General features: G+C 38.7%; 1 protein-coding gene across 1 annotated transcript in view; it reads left to right on the top strand.

Moving 5' to 3' along the window:
* The first annotated feature begins 9,979 nt into the window (after positions 1–9,979).
* The window catches only part of BAZ1A (bromodomain adjacent to zinc finger domain 1A), a 72,121-nt gene continuing 64,547 nt past the window's right edge, over positions 9,980–17,553 (top strand). The window contains exon 1 of the mRNA XM_017741639.1: positions 9,980–10,240. Within this exon, the coding sequence (XP_017597128.1) occupies positions 9,980–10,240 (261 nt within the window). The remainder of the gene's footprint in view (positions 10,241–17,553) is intronic.

Genomic DNA, 17,553 nt, shown 5'->3' with positions numbered 1-17,553 from the left:
GAAACAATCTAAGAATTAAAGGATGACAGAAAACCCCCTCAAATCACATTTTCAAAAGCATTTTCCAAAAGTGACTATGTTAGTAGATTTTATTGTCACCAGAAAGCCTCTGGTAATCTTACAAAGCATCTGCAAAGAATAATCTTCCCCTCCCCCATCTTCATTTGTTGCCAGAAACAGCTTATAAATGCTCAGTTGAAGACCGTGCCAAATTTTGCTTTTAGGCACACTTGTAAATAGAAAATATTTCCACTGATTTTGGTAGAATTATTCCAGATTTACGCAGATGCAAGTGAAAGCCAAATTTTGCCTGGGCCTTTCCTCATGGGTGCCACTTGGTGCCCTGATCAGCTCCAGAACTGCTGCCTCTGGTGTCAGTGGAAGGCAAGTGCTTGAGCTGAGTCTGCCCATAATTTGACAAATTATTATAAACAGATTTGAACAAATATTTCTTTACAAAACAAACTGGTCAGCAGGCTCCAGGCTTTTTTCTCCTGATGCATTTTACAGGAAATAATATTAAGTTAGCTATTATGAAACTACCCCCTCCTCACACACACATAATTGCTTCCAGCTTGCTGATTATTACCCTTTCCTTAACTGATAGAGTGAGAAGAGAAATAAAAATATCTCCATACAGTAGGCCAAATCCTCATCTGGTATAAATCGACATAGCTCCATCAAAGTCAATAAAATCATCTTGATTTACACCAGTCAAGGAGCTGATGCACTATGATTTTTTTACTTGCTTTTAAAAATAAAACCTTATGTGATTGTGTAACCAACATTGCAACAGAAACCGGCATTTTCTTTTGTGAAGTCAAACATGCCCTCCCTTTGACTTTCAAACATTTTCACTTAGATAGTCCTTCTATAGCTTTTTTTCCCTTCTGTCAGAATGCTCCTACCACCCTGGTGTCATGAGTGAGGTACAAACTGGACTGAAAGATGATCAAGCACAAAATAATAATTTCCTGGAGTAATGAGGACAAAGAATGAAATGCTACCACTACTCTTTCACCCAAAAGAGGAAAGAGGGCTAAGCAAAGTGCAAGATTAAAAAAAATTGTTTCTGACATCTCTCTGATCACCATTCTCCAATTAGCAAACATATATCAAGAGCTCCAAGAAATTAGTGATTCCTACTCAGGAATGACAGTACTGTAAAGTACTATTGTAGATTAATTTTTTAAAATAGTCTTTAAAATATTACAACAAGACTTGTTACAAGGTTTACCAGAGATGATGGAAACTATGTGCTCTCCCTGGACAAACAGATTTCTGAAGTCTTTTTTCAGTGTTCTCTGGGGGCTGTGAAACACATGGTGATTTTTTTGGGAATACTCTTTGTCTCTTGTACTTCTCAAAAGCACAGCGAGCTGTTCACAGCAAATCTTTTACATCCATTTCAGGGACTTCTAGGCATTTCAGTGTGGTACATTGTCAAATAAAGATCTGGTCTTTCCCAAAACCTTAATTTTTTTCACTGGTTGTTTTGATTGATGTGTATATTCAGAAATTAATGATAATTTCAATAGCATCTTGAAAAATTGGAATGATTTCATTGTTAATGCTGACATAGTTTTGTACTGGTTCAGCAAAGACTTTTAAGAAAATGTACATTTATTAATTCTTGGTGTTTAGCAGCCCCTCCTAACAGCATGCTGGTAGTTTTATTAAAGTTAATGGTGATATTTGCAGGATTGTAGCCTTTAATTTCCAATAGCTTTCTTGAATACTGTAAAAGATTGAAGTGTAATAAAAAATTGCATTAGCATGAATTTCCAAATGTTTTCATTCAAAATTCAGTCAAGATTAAGCTTGCTTTAAGATACATATTCCATTGCTTTGAATAACATCTTGAAAAACATTCTATGATGTCTGGAATTCAGTTGCAAAGACTGAATTGGAATTCAGTCACACATTCTAGTCTCTGTTTTAATACATATTTTTTGATTCATAGGCCAGTCTGAAACACATTCAGAATTGACTGGAAAAGTTTTTATAGTAAGACTTGAAAATTTGAGTATCATATTTGGTCGTTATCACTACACTACTTATTTTGATTTGGAAAAGATTGCTTACCTCTATTATTACACTGTGAGCCCTTTGGCTTTGGGATGCTGCTTTCTCTGAAACCATCATTTTAGACTGCAGACTTTATTTTGTGATACAGCTTTTCCACCTGGTCAAATGAATGAATGACTGAGATGTTGACGCAGAAAAATTAAATTCAGGTCCTTTATTACCCCTCTGTTTCCATGGCAGGATATGACTTGAAAACATGATCCCTGGAGAAAACAGTGGTTTCCCAAGTACCCTATAAGCAAGTATTTATAGGCAGGCACTCTCCAGATCTGTGCAGAGGAAACTAAAATAAAACAGAAATTGACAAACACTTTCCATTCAGTTGGCATTGAAAGAGTGGCCCTGTCTCAGAAAGGCCCTTTCTCAAGAAAGGTGGTGGTAGATCTTGCCAGACAATTCTCAATTGTCACATGTAGGGTAGGCCAGGCTTGCATAACATGGGCAAGGAGTGTCAAGTCCTGCTGGGGACAAACAAAAGTTTTTCAAGAAGTCAGGTCCTGTCCTCTGGTACTGATGGGGACAAACAAATTGCTACCAAATGAAGACAATGAATCAAAAAGATTTTACTTAGCTAGAAAGTGCAGTCCTTCACAGGGCCACAGTTCAGGCTTGCAAACTCTCAGGATGTTTCTCGGGCTGCAGGAGGTTGGCTTTCAAGCTGCCAGTTCAATAACCCAGAGCAGTCGAGAGGCTGCTCTCTACAAAGCTGGTCCTGTTTCCTTCATAGCAGTGGAGCAACAGTGTCATGCCAACATGGACACTTGCAAGACTTGTGCTTTTCCTGGAAAAATCACAATTGTTCTTTGAGGAAGTTGTGTCAGCTGGTATTGAGATGGATGATCTGGATGCTCTACGCACAGACCATTTGCCAACAGGTTGGACACCAGAGATCTGGGCAGTGTACTGCCCCATTTTGGGGAGATTGGCTTCAGCTCTGATTGCTGAAATTTTGTCAAAGCAGGGTGCTTCCAATGACATGCTTCAAGCTCAGAACTTGTTTCAGTAGAAAACACAAATGTAACCAGTTCCAACTCAAGGTTCTTTCCTCTAAGCATAAATCACATATGGAATAAGTGTAAAAGAATTTAGGTAGCATCTTAGACTGCTTTTATTTTTACCTACAGCAAAACTTTTATTTTATTCCAAAGTATAGCAACAAAGGTCGAAAGAACACGGCACTGTCTTGCCTGAAGCATTCTGAAGCTTTGTGGCATCTTTAGACTGGATTCTTGGCTTTGGAGACTAGAGAAACCTGAAAGTGTACTGGAAGCGAAGTCAAAACAGCTTGTTACCCAACTTGCTTTTTCTACAAAGTATTGAAATATTAAGAACACAGGCAAATAATGCTTGGATTCAACTCTCTTTGTTTGTGTTGACTTCCATTTGTTTGTCTGAAGCCAAACTAGGTGAATAATTTTGCATTCTTTATCTTAGCAGTGAATTGTGTGGTACTGAAATTTGAGTAAGATAAGATCACAAACAAGTGAAAGCATGTGTAGGCTGAAAAATCAATATGTTTCAAAGTAACAGCTGAGAAACAAATGATTCCTGTACTAATAGGCTGAAAACTAGGTTTAGAGATTCTGCTAGGGCTGATAGTATTACTTACAGTAAAGCAGTATTGAAAGTAATTTGAGCTGCCTTCATAGTCAGATGTTAATCATGCCATCACCTAGAAATAAGGTGGTCAAAAGACTGAAAATGTAACTGTAACATTCAGGATTTTTAAGCTTCTCAGGTTTTGCATAATAATTAGATCTTAACAACTGTAGTTCTTTTTAATTACTCATGCTGAGGTCTGCTCTTTCCATTTATCCTGAAATTTTCTAGTATTTTACTTCAATTATTCAGAATAGCTACTCTTTTGCTAAGATGTTCTTATTTTTCAGTTCAGGACTCAACGTCATTGTCACCAAAGAGCAGCAGAATTCCTACTAACTTCATCACATTCAGACCTTTACCATGCCTAACATCAGAAAGCCATTAATAACTAGCTTATACTAACCCAAGTCTGTTCTCTCAGTGATGACACATCTTAAAAATAGTTTCCTGTGAATGGAATCTACATTTCTGTTCTTAATTGTAACTTTCTAGGAGTCACTCTTCTGGTAACCTTTACACTTTGCTGAAACAAAACACTCATTGCCCTTGAGAAACACCTGAATAAGCCATACCTAATATACAATTCAAGAATAATTAAAGGCAGTAAGTGAAAACTGTAGGCTAGCAGCAATATAATATAAAAGTTCCCCTTTGCCACCAGAATCTGCCTTTTCCAGCCCCTGCTTCACCTTGAGCATTTAAAATGGTGTAGAACTCAAACACCTGACTGTTCAAAAGTAATCCTCAGAACCTCCAGTCTCTGTGTCTGGTACATAATTCACTAGGACAGAACTAAACATCACCTGTTTATAGCTCTATCTAGATGCTGAAGTCTCACAAGCAAGCCATACATGTACTATAAACATCAGTGTATTTATAACACAGAATTCCCCAAATTCTCATCACCTCAGCAGATGATTGATTTTTTTAAAAAGCTACACATGCAATAGCAGTCTCATCCTCTTTGAAGGTATTTGTTTGGTCAACAGCATTCTTTAGAGAAAAGCTGTGTTGACAGGAAAAAGGACAGGTTGTTGAGTTATGAGGCTGTGGAATAATTGCGGTAAGGAGGACTCAGCAGCGACAAGAAGAACTGTAAACCAAGATGGGTGTCAATTCAGTGCTTTGATGAAGCCAGAGTGACTCAAGTGGCATGTCGAGGCATACCACACAGAGCCTTATCTGCTTAGTTCTACATAAATGTATTAAAATGGAAAAAAAAAAACCAAGGGAAAAAACCACTCAGAAATCAGCAGAGCTACATCTTCCCAGTGTGGATCTTACTAACAGTGCTTAAGATGGAGTTTGGACTAAAGGCCTTAACATGTGAGAAGCTCCCAGTCCAGACTCTTTGATTTTTATGAGATGGAGAGAAGTGCTGATTAAGGGAGCTGTGTAACTGAAAAAATTAAAATCCTCACACATGATGTTAAATGGCTGAGGAAAGAGTAGAAATGAAAGAAGACTGACCTATTTTTTAACCTATTTAACAATGACTGTAAATAGTTCTACCTACATGCCCCTGAAGTTCCAAATTTATTTTCTTGGGAGTTTTTCAACAGCTGTGAAATCACTAATCTGGAGAAGCCTGAATGAAATGTAAAATCTTATCCAATTTGGCAATTTCCGTTAGAACGTGGCCTGCTCCTGTTCTAAGATTTGTGGTGTTGTGAATTGATCCTATCACTTACAGGTTAATCATTTCTAACTCTGATTTTCCAGCACATTGACAACTGTTAGCTCCATGTCTGGGATCCTTCTGGACCAGTGACTGGAACTTGTTTAGACTCCAGATCTGGTATCCCAGTCCCTCTGAGTTCCCAGTGGTCCTCCAAGTCCCTCTTGCTCTTCTAATCCAAGCCAGGATGCACTGTAGCCCTCTCAATGTTTCCAGCAGCAGAAATCCACAGCTACATACCCTGGGGGAAGAGAATGCACTCCTGTGTAGTAGAGGTAGGAGGAGGTGGCCTGTGGAAGGGAGAAGGGAGCCAGCACTTGCAAAAGCAGGACTCTTAGTATGCAGGCCTCTTGCCCAAGCCATTCAAGGTTAGTTCTGTTGTAACAAGCCCATTACCTGTCCAATGGTAACACCATTTAGCCTGTGACATTGGTACCTGTGTTGGAGCTTTAAATGTAATCCAGTGAAATCCATCATGAAGTCCATCCAATCAAATTGATGGCTAAAAACCCCACTTAAAGCTGTATTCAAAACAAAAATCAAAACACAACATGGCATTAACAAGATCCAAATGGAATTCATACAGTAATTCAGACACGGTCTTTTATTTTTTCTATGAAGTTTAATGTGGGCCTGGTTTGAAATGTATTACAATATGCATTACTTGTTATGAATAAGAAAACCACTTATGACAGAGTACCCAATGACATCTGCCATTACAAGTGACTTAAAAGCATTCTTAAATACTATAAATATCCCAAGGAATTGTGACTCTTTCTCCCACAAAAACTTTTTATAACATCAGTGCAAGCTAACTTTTGACTTACCCTACTGCTGTAAAGCTGGATATAACAGTTCGATGCTAAGCTGTGTTTTTGATTGATAAGGATGCACTTAAACTAACACTAACAATTGATTTTGCCTAATGATCTAAACTATTCCAGAACTGTAAGTTCTAGGAAACTGTAACAAGTTCAGAGATAAAATGAAAAACAAATAAGAACCAAGCTGAAAAGGGTGACATTAACAGAAATGTTATAAATCTAATATTTTTGAAATCGGGCGGTGAAGGGCAAGGTGAAATTCACCTTGTACAGATAACATCTATATACCACTTTCTTTGCAAAGTGTCATAATAGGGAGCCATCTGAATCATCTGGTGCATAATATTTTTCTTATCTTTTTGTGAGACAAAGTTCACATAAAGTGATAAGGAGATGGAGCAAATTACAAGTATGAAAAGAGTACTTTCAAGCAGGTGTCTGTGTTGCCTTTTAATTTTTTGGTTGTCACGTGTTCATCCCTGTTGCTACCTAACCTTCCAAAATAGGATATGGATGAAAATCTTTCTTTGAACCAGGATTTCATGCATCTGCAGAAAAAGAGGACAGAAAGTGATCATTTACACCAGAGAAGCAGGTTTAAACAGGCTGAAATCAGCATCTTTCTCCAGAGTCCTTGTTCTGTTCCCTTCTCAGTCAAACCTAGAAAGAGACAAGCCTGAGTCTGGAGAACATTAGCCATCATTTCATTTTGCTAAGTGAGCCATACAAATTTATGGTGTCTCTAGATAAGGGATTTTATGTGTTACCTACTACACTTTAAATTACTGTAATTCTATCCCTGCACTGTTCAGGCTGCTTACTGTACTGGCAACCAAACAGGTTTAGTTTGAGGGTGTGAAGTCCTCTTTTTCTCATAACTGGTATCACCTATCTCTGAGATGCACATTGAGCGTTCCTCCCACTATACATCTGATTGTCATAAAAGGAAAAATAACATTTTCTTCCTGGCATGAGAAGTTATTATTGGAATGTTTGAATTAGTATGTCTTTCAGGAGGATAATAGGGCAGTATCAACTCTATCCCTTCAAGTCTTCCTAAATAAACAGACAGTAAGAAATTTCTTCTTCTCAAACACTGTGCTTGGCCCTCAGATCCACTCAGTGCCCCAAATGACTCTCTCTTTTCTTTCTTCTTCCTTCTCACACAGTGTAGTACCCAGTCAGCCCCAGGATTTGTAGCTAGTTATAACAGGGCAAAGGTTTTACATCACTCTAGGCAACAAGAACACAAAACCAAAATTTCCATCCCCTTGCTCTAGGCAACTGCTAGAAAGAGGGTTGGGTTTTTTGTTCTGTTTTGTTTTGGGGCTGGTGGGATTTTTGTTCCTAGAGGCAGTGTCTTTGCTCTTAATTAATTCACATCAACCTGGGAAAATCACATGTACTGCCTGGACTACTTCTTGCTCAGGCCTTCAGCAATGGTTCAACCCCTTGCTTAGGAGAGCTGCTACCTCCATGTTTCCAGAGTTACCACTGTACTAGAGGAGCAGCCTCCAGTTAGCCTGAAAGAGGAGACAGTAGGGCAGCCAGATGTATAAATCAAGTGGATAACTGTCAACAGATTGAAACCTTTTGATGTTGATTATTAACAGTTTTCAACATTGTAAAATATTGACTCCTTTTTATTACTCCACAAATTGTCATTACTTCCTCATCAGACAGAAGCTTTGAGAGCATGTTTGTATAAAACAAGCAACAGGAATTCTAAAATGATACCTTGGATGATTCACTAAAGACCAAGGAAAAGAAAACATGCCCAAACCCTATCAGTTGACATTAAATAGTTTCTCAAGACTTATTCTATCCAATCTCCAAAGATGAAGAATTTAAAAAAAAAAACCCATGAAGGATAGGGGAAGAAAGACATGACGAACATTTTGTTTAATTATCTTGGAGTTTGTTTTGTTGTTTAAAGAATTAATCAGCTATTCCTAGCCCAGGGGGAGTATTCTGGAGGCAGAGACACACTGCAGAGCAGGTCCATGCTTCCCATGCCTTTTGTTTCTTTGTCTGTGTTCTGGGAGTCAGAGTTCAGAAGTAGGGAAGTGTACACTGTCTCGGCAGGTCTATGCCTGGCAGAGCTGTTTCTGGAGATGTGAAAATACTTATGGCTGGGGCAGTTAAGCTGGCTCTAGACCTGTTTTGAGCTATTGGAGTACAGCCAAGGACCTGGCTCAACTGATAGATTTTGTTTTCAAGTTGCATAAGCACAAGTAACCTGCAAGAGTTTATTATTTTTCTATGTACAAGTTAAGTTCAGATAGGTTTATTAAATAGCAACTAGAATGGAACCCATATAAGCGCCTTTCATTTTACCTTAATCACCTTCCTGGATGCTGCATGCTTGCTTGTTGGCCTTTGGGTTCTGATCTTACAGCTGCTCCAGTGTTTTGACATACTGAGCACCACCGAATATTTAAAGAATCTATCTACACATATTCCTTCAGAAAAATTGCAGATCTTACTCATCCACATTATTTTTATTAGGAAAAAATAATCGTGTTTCATAATGAACAAAAGAATAATTTTAGTATGATTGAACTTACATTCACTTACGTAACACGCCATCCTTCTGAATACTTTTTCATCTTACTGTGGACTCTTCATTTAATTTCATTAGAAGTTCAAACACACTAATAAGCTTTTCCCCTTGCAGACCTTTTGCAAAGGCTTTAGAACATATTCATATAGGGGAAAATAATTATCTCTTGAAATACATGGTTATTGATTGTCAAAGGAATTAATATAATATGCTTTAAGTGTAAAGGAAACAGTGTGTAAGTCAGCTGACAGAGATGGATTTTTATCTTTACTACTACTGTAGGAGGGAAGCATACTAGGAGACATATTTCAGATACTTCAAGGCAAGTCTCCCTTTGGTGGGACAAGCATATACTTACACCAGTCATCTGATACAGAATTAAGCAGAGTTCCTACACAAGCAAAATCCGGACAAAAGGAAAAACTAGTCTATGCACAAAGCTTTCGCTGGCTCATCTAGACCCCTTTTTACTCCTACTTAACTAAATACCTTTAAACCTCTGTGTTAATGTGCTAATGTGGTGTTTCCACCTTGTTTCTCAATGTGTTCACCTGACAGTTCACAGCACAGCTACTAAACTGATGCCAAAATAACTCTAGTTAAACTAGTTCATGGTCTGGTCTGCATGCAAAGCTTACGGTACATCTAAGAGTAGGATTTAGGAGTAGAATGTGTTAAAAAAAATCAGGAAAGTTCTGTCCTGCATTCCCTAACACTGTGAAACCATAACTATTTACAGGAGCTTTTATCTTTCCCTAAATCCTTATGAACTGATAGTTTACAAAATAAAGGGAGAGAAGGGACAGACTTAATTTTAGAACAAAGGATGGTCACATGCACAAGGTTATACACCACTGAAATATGAATCACTAGTAGATTCATTCTGGCTTAACTGAAGAAACAAAGTCCAAATTATTCCCAGGAGCATTTTGTTGTTTGACCCCCACTGGAACTGATTACATTTTATGACTCTCAGCAGAAGGACCTCTTAATTTCCGTGAGGTTTTATATATACCACGCACCGATGCTAGCACTGGATGTGATCCGGCTGGTGTAGGAGGAATAGCCCAGCTTACAGTGCTGAACTCAGTGCTGTTTCTTACCCTGTCGGCTAAACGGGTGGCCAAACCCAGTGCCCGTAACCCACAGGCTTCAAAGCTTTTACCTGGCTTGGAGCCAAGAGACACCTCCTACCCAGTTTTGGCAAAGGCCTAAAAGGTGGGTATGGCCATGGGCCTCCTTGGAGCAGGTGGTGACCTGCTCCATGGTGTGCTGGTGGCGCATGACTGCTGTGCAGGGGCCAGCAGCAGCCCCAGCGTTGCCCAGGCTCCTGATGAGCTGTTTGGAGATGTGCTGGACGGACATGAGGAGGAGGCCATGGTGATGGACTTGCCATGGCAGGCACAGCACCGAGCCTGCCTCCTCAGGCTGCAGGCCTGGGGAAGGGCTGCTTCCAGCCCCTGCACACCCCTGCAAGATGGTCAGGTCAGCTGTGAGGGCTGTCCCTACATCACCTCCTCCGCCCGCTCAGGTTAAGCTTTAACCATCTGCCTTATCCAGAGGTGAGCAGGCGGACACTCCACCTGCAACAAGGCCAGCCATAATGGGCAGCTGTGAGGGTCTTCTCCCATATGACTGCCATGTCCCACTACCAGCCCCTCCATATGGATGTCTAGAGACCCCCACCCCCAACTGCTCATGGTTTAGGCACAAAATGTGTAGTTCCCAAAAGTGTTTTCTTCCAGATCCCACTGTTAGTGCCAAAATCCATCCAAATCCCACAGACAGGCCAGCCTGCGAAGTGGTGCCCACCAGGGTGGCAATGTCAGCCTAACAGATACAAATTGATGGCAGTGAATAAAACTCCTCTGGCAGCATTTCCCCATTCACACAGTCGGACTGAGCTTCACCAGGCGAAGAGCAGTTCTGTTTGGTTCTGCAAAGGTGTTTGGAAAGTCACCACTTTTTGTAACCAGGTTTTACATGAATGTTAAGAAGAATCAATATGTATTGGACTCAGAGATGGGCTGTACTCACAGGCTGTTGTTGAACTCATTGAGAATCCCACCATCGTCACAGACATGAGCTGTGTTTCTTGGCATACCTTTCCCTTTCCTCCTCCTGATTTTTTGACAAACTGTCCTCCTGCCAAGGAGATTCCTTTAGATGGTGTGAAAGAAGTATTATTGGAGGCAGGAGGGAGGAAGTATTTTATTTCAACTTGTGTCAGCTGCTAAACATTTTTATCCAAGCATGTGCGCATGCAATATGCACAAGTATTAGATAATGCTGAGATTGTAACTCTTTTGCTGCTAAACTCTCAGTAGCACAACAGGCAAGAAATGGAGAATTGAGGTCATGCATATGCCTTGCATGCTTAAAAATCTATCTGTGAAGCAGGAAATTCTCTCACTGAACTCCAGTTTTGTCACAGAGGCACAACACACCCACTCACAAACATTAGAAAATAAAAATCAAGGCAGTTCAGGGCAGTAATGGGAAGGTATGGCCATTTTTAAACTTCATCTGATCTTTTAAACCTTTCTTCTTGGTACTGACTTTAGTGGGGATACCAACCGAGATAAGGTGTAAAAGAAATATTTTGCACATTTTCTCCTTTTTCTCATTATCAGCTGCATTTATTTCACTGTACCTCAGATGAGTCAGCGGTACGGAGTGTAACTGAAAGCTATTTTTAAAGGAGGGGTCTTATCCATTGCATCCAGTAAGGACTAGGCAGAGCTGTAGATGACTTTTTTTTGCACTAAAGGAAGCTTGCAGTTAAGATTTCTGGGGGCAACACAGTGGTTGGTATGCTGGTTTAAGTGCTCCTGTCTCTGTAAATCTGGGTTTACATGCAATGTTTTACAACATTCTGTAATTATAACAAGGATGCAAACTTTCCAAATATATTTTAGGCTGAGATATTTATGCCAATTCAACCTTAAACATGGGTACATTTAGAGATGTATAATGATACATTGAATCACTAGAAAGTGTTCCTATAGAACAATAAACTATGTGGATATAAGCATTTTTGCAACTTTATATCTGTGTCCACACTGCAGTCTATAAGTTCCATGTGTGAAGGTAGTCTTAGGATTGCCTTTGCCTTTGTTTTTTGTCTAAGAACTTCTTGGATGACTGGAAATTACAACTGAAATAATTGTTGGTTCTTAATTCATAAGTTACTGAAACTAGCAATTTCATTCTATCAACTGTGCACTAAATTGGTACTGGTAACAAAAAGGTTTACATTGTCTTCCTTGCCATGAATGCTTAGCAACTCTATGGTAACAATCCGAATAACTTTCCAGCTGTCCTAAGTCTTCCAAAGACAGCAAGACTAAAGTATGCACTGGATTTACCACCTTTAAAGTTTGTTTCCTTTAGTTCTGCTCTACATGCGTGCTTTATATAAACCAGACATATCTATGAATGCCTGACTTTTAAGAAATGTAGAAATTCTGTCAGTGTATCACTTTCTCTTGGGTGTGAGGCCCCAGTGTGGGTATTGTGGACAGTGGTGTCCACCTAAAACATGTCTGTCCCTGGATCTGTGGGAGAAGGGAGAATGATCATTTGGACTTGTGCCTGAGAAGCTTTCCTTACAGAGGATTTCCCCAGAGTATAGCATTCCCTAAGGACTATATTCTGTCGCTGTGATGTAGTATGGTTGGCTCCCCTCCAGCTGTAGGACTCAGCAGACTAGGCTTGGAGCATCCTGTAAAAGCATGAAATCAAAACTGAAGCTCACTTTGTACCCAGAGCAAGCCACCAGTTTACTCCAGCCCTCGTCTACCTTGGCTGAAGTGGTCTAAGCATGCGCAGAAGCATCATGGAACAGGGGCTGTTCCACCTGTACGCACCGTGACTCACCCATGCGTTGTCAAGTGGGGAGACATCCAGAGTCTTTGTTAGCCAGCTACTCTCTCCTTCCAATTCTGTGCTTATCTGGGATCTACCAGCAGCAGAGTGCCTAGATAGTTAAACTCTTTGCCTTAGCTCTTAGGGTCTTCTGTGAGAGATCAGTAGCAGGACAGAAGAAAATAAGGTGGAGGCCAAAGCAGTTTCATATTAAAGGGATAAGTAAGTCAGAATACTGGTCACAGTTGTGAGTCATTTGTCGAATGAATGACTCAAAGAAAATCCAGCACGGTCTGTATTTGATTGAGCAGATGTATATGCTTCAGATTGACTCATCACTTTAAACTTTGACTAAATAACTCAGATCAACTACTGGGCCAACTTCTCTTCATGTGCTCCTCAACAGGAATTGCACAGCATGGGATCATTTCAGTGTGCAAGCAGGTTTGTCTAATCTCAGTATTAGTGACAAAAACCCCCACAAAATCCAAAAACAAACAAAAAACCCCCAAAAAACAAGTTGGGACTGTATAGTCATATAACAAAAATCATAAAGCAACATCCTTGAAATTATTTGTTCTACTCATCGACCTGACAGAGAGGGGTTCAATGTAAGCAATTCAAATAAGATGAATGCAAACTTACTATATGGTAGGTTAGTATTATGCAGCTTGAGAGTTTCCAATCTTAAATTTGACTGCATAAATAATCTCTTAATGATACAGACCCAGGTTTCAAGCAGGCTGATGCAGGATATTCAAGTCTATTGTAAAATGCCATACATTGCTCCAGTAGTGACAATGTGCATATGTAGCAAAAATTAGCAAATCTGCCCATCATTCATTCATTTATTCAAAATCCTTAATCAGTCATCATTCATTCTAAATATTAGTTAGCAATAGAAATTCAGGATATTTTAGTGTTAGAAAATTACAGTAGTGCCAATACTCTGTATCATGTGCACTACAACTGTAAGAGAGAAAATGCAGTAGCAATTCTCTCAGAGTTTAAGCTGGTTTTAGAGACACTATTAGGAAATGAATAGTGGTTTCACAACATGATTTTATCATTTTGTAACCAGGTTAGAGGCCAGTCATACATGGTCATTGCTGTAAAGTAGATAAGGTCAGAGTTCCTCCCCCCTAGTATAAAGTTATCAGCTTAAATACCTTTAATAGTATTTTCTGAGAGAGAAAAAACAGGCTATGATTAAAGTAAACTTTAAAGGAACGTATCTCTTAATTTCTGGAGTTGCATAGAAATTAAACGTGCAATATCCATTAAAAGCAGTGAGAACCATATGTCTAAATCCTATTAAACTGTGAAAAAAATATTAAGAACGTGAATGCCTTTCCACAGAATAAATCTGATGATATAAGAAACATCCCAGTGCTCCCCAAGGGCTTTGTTGAGGGATGGGTTCTGCTGTACTGCGTGTTCTTTAACCTCAACAAGAGCCAAAGCAGACTCTGGCCATGACTTACTGCCCTCTATGATAGCAACAGACCCAACAATTATGCCTGCATTTGCAACTGTGGAATGCCTGTTTTAAGATTATTAAGAAACTACCAAAAATTGTGACCACACCAAAAATTCACTGTCAACAGGGATTGATTCTTTACCTTTATTTGTGACTCATGAAAGCAACAAAGAGATGAACATATCAAGCAGCTGCAGAATAAGGAACCTCCTGTCCTTGTTATTACAGAACTACTTGAAAAGAATGTTGAAATATAACTGCACTAGAAAGAAAGATTAAATGCGTTGTGAAAAATCATCCGTGTACTTCTTCCATGGTTTCTTTTTTTGACTGAAGTATGTTATTTATAAGTGAGTATGTTATTAAACACTGAACATAGTGCTTTACAGCCAGTAAAAGACAATAGACCAAATGTTACTGTTACCCACAGCTGGAGTGGATTGATAAAACTAGCACATTGTCTTTGCTCACATCGTTTAAAGTCTAAATAAAGATATGTGATCAAAAGAGTGAATTGACTTAGCTAGGTGACAGAGAAAGGGCAAAAGGTGAAAAAAAGCTGTATCAGTAAGTTATAAAATGCTTAACTGGATAAATATTTTGCTGTGTGCCCTAAGCTTTAAAAAAAAGTGATCTATGTTTCATGTTTACATTACAGAAATGAAGGATTTTCAAAATAGCATTTGGAATGAAAAAGGATGACACTATTCCCCCAAAATCTACTCAGTGCATTAGAATGAGTCAATGCTTACATATATGTTATACTTCCCCCTTTATGTATGATCCAGTAAACTGGGAAAAAGGTAGACAATATTGGTATCATGTCATTTGACAGAACAACTCACTAGCAATCTATCATTTACACATTTTCACATTTATCTTTTCAACCATATGTTTTTTACAAAAACTATAGTTGAGAACCTAGCATGCCATCCACAGTCCAAGGATGTTCTTGATGAAGAAATCCAATTACTTTTTTTCTCTAACTTCAGCCAAACCTTGAGAGAATAAAGTGGCAACTTTGGGGAAAAAATAAAAAGAATAAAAAAAGCAGGAGAAGAAGTGGCTAAACACATTCTACAGAAAATACTCTCCCGGTTGCATGATAATATAGGTAAAACTGAGTAAAATTTCTGCTTTTGCACTGTTCCAAATATATGATTTGGACAAATACTAGTTATTCCAACATAAAGTTAAGTGTGATTTTAAAGTGACAATCCTTTAGTAAAATATTGCATGTGCTCTACTTGTTCCAGAATAGCAACAGTCATATATGGGATTATTTTGTAATGAAAATAGCTGAATAGATATTTTGGAGCGTCTTTGTGTAACGCAGTTCTTGGTAGTTTAAAGAGGGGAAGAAATAGGATAGGGGAGTGAATCTGTAATACTGGAGGGATCCAGTGAAAAGAAATATAAAATTTTCAAATTGTGGGGAGCTTTGAAGGAGCAGCTGGGCAGGAGTGGGGGAGGCTGCCCCAAGTCTGGGTTGACTCTGTCCCTAGGAAATTGTTCTACCCTTGTACAGCATAGAGTACAGTATAGTGTTTTATAAGATTTTATGTTTCAAATACAGCTATTTTTAAAGTTCTGTGAATGAGAACTGCAATCTCCCCGGCTAGGGAACTAAGTTTAATATATCTGTTAGTGTCTAAGTCATCTTTTAAAAGAAAGCAGCTTCATTTTTGCTGCTTTGTGGTAAAATCCACATCAACAGCACCACTGAATGTCATCAATCAATCATCCCATTTCCGCATCTTAAATTAAAACTCCTTTGAGTAATTTGTAGAAAAGTCCCAAATTATTGTAAAGATTAAACATAGTGTTACAATAAAATAAATATTCCCTTGGGAGGAAAGTAAACTTTTTCTGATGTTTCAGAATTATTTAACACTGATTTCTCAATGCCCACTCAGTAGACATTTAGCTGGCTTCATAAAAACTTGTTCTAGGTCCTGTTGACCTTATTGCAAGAAGAACCAGAGCCTGGATTTGTAGATTTTAAAGAACAAAGGTGAAAACTAAATGAACTGCTCCTCTCTGTCCTAAGAACATGAAAACACAGTGCAACCCTATTACTCAGTGAGGATCTGTTCACTGGAAAATCACCGAGGGAATAATGAGGGGGGAAGAACAAGAGGAGGAGGAAAAGGTGAGAAGAAAAGAGAAAAAGGGCAAGAGAGAGCAAAGAGGAAAAGGGAATTTGCTTTTGATGTCACAGTTCTATCAGCTCATGCATTTTTCATGGATACCAACTAGTGCTAAAATAATGCTGTGCTGACAATACAAGCATGAAAAAAAGTAGCCAGGTTCTCAAACAAAATGATACTGGCTTAAAAATAATAAGATTTAAAAGAATTCGAAACTCAGAGCTTTTCTTTCCCTTCTAATTAGTAAGCCTTTTGGGGCTGACATATTCCAGCATTTCTCTCAAACTTGAGATTTAGGAATGTAATTATTTTTAAGGTGACCTGAGGTTCCAATTTAATTGCATCTGCTGAAGAGCTTAAAACAAAGTGTTGCAAAACTTCACTGTAACCCTAAGAGTTGGCAACACTAAATGTCATAAGCATGGCATACTACACAGTTTTGAAGCAAAGCAGACTAAAAATTATCAGATGTTAGATACAAGTGCATTAATTCAGGTAGCATTTGTGCCCTTTGCTAGAAGGAAATTAAAAACTGAAAGGGAAGCCAGCTGGTAAATGAAAATAAACTGGTAGGACTCAGGAGTTAACCTGGTGTCAGTTCAGGCTTTGTAAACTTAACTTGAGGAAGTGAACATTAACATTTCTCAGTGCTTTTGATTAAAACCTGATCATTTTAAAATAAAGTCATTAATGGATTGTATGTACACATTCTTTTAGGCTTTAGTCACACGTGCTACAGCAGTGCTGATTACTTGCAAAAGAAAGCAAATCATGCACAGGTGCAGGAAACAGCATGGGACCTTTATTTGCAAAAACGGCATTTTCAGTTGTTGAATTATTTAGGTATCAGCCTTCAGATATTAACCATCTCAATAGTTCTGAGGACTTTCTACAATTATTCTGTAGATTTTTAATATAAACACTGTACTTAGTTGTGATGAATTATAATGGATGTGGACTTTCTGTGGTTTTTGTCTTCCAACATGGCTAGCACTCTTAGGAACACAATTAATTTAATACTCCAGTTTTAATTACCTATGGCACTGTAAATGCATTAGTGCTAAAAAAAAAAAAAGGCGGTGAAAAATGAATACACTAATGAAACCATTTAATGGCATTTTCGGTGAACTGGAAGGAAAAGCAATGTTATGGGGCCCACGTATAACCCTCCTTGGTCATCTTAATTATATACAATCGCACTTTCTGCAAAATACACCCGTACGCCCCCGCACGCGCCAACAGCACTATGGCTCGGGGGCTGTAACTGAGAGAGCAACGTCCCCGGCACTGCACTGTCAAAC

Source organism: Corvus brachyrhynchos, unplaced genomic scaffold (assembly GCF_000691975.1).
Source record: "Corvus brachyrhynchos isolate BGI_N302 unplaced genomic scaffold, ASM69197v1 scaffold115, whole genome shotgun sequence".
Lineage (NCBI taxonomy): Eukaryota > Metazoa > Chordata > Aves > Passeriformes > Corvidae > Corvus > Corvus brachyrhynchos.
The sequence above is the reverse complement of the archived record's forward strand: the minus strand, read 5'-3'. Positions and strand labels throughout refer to the sequence as shown.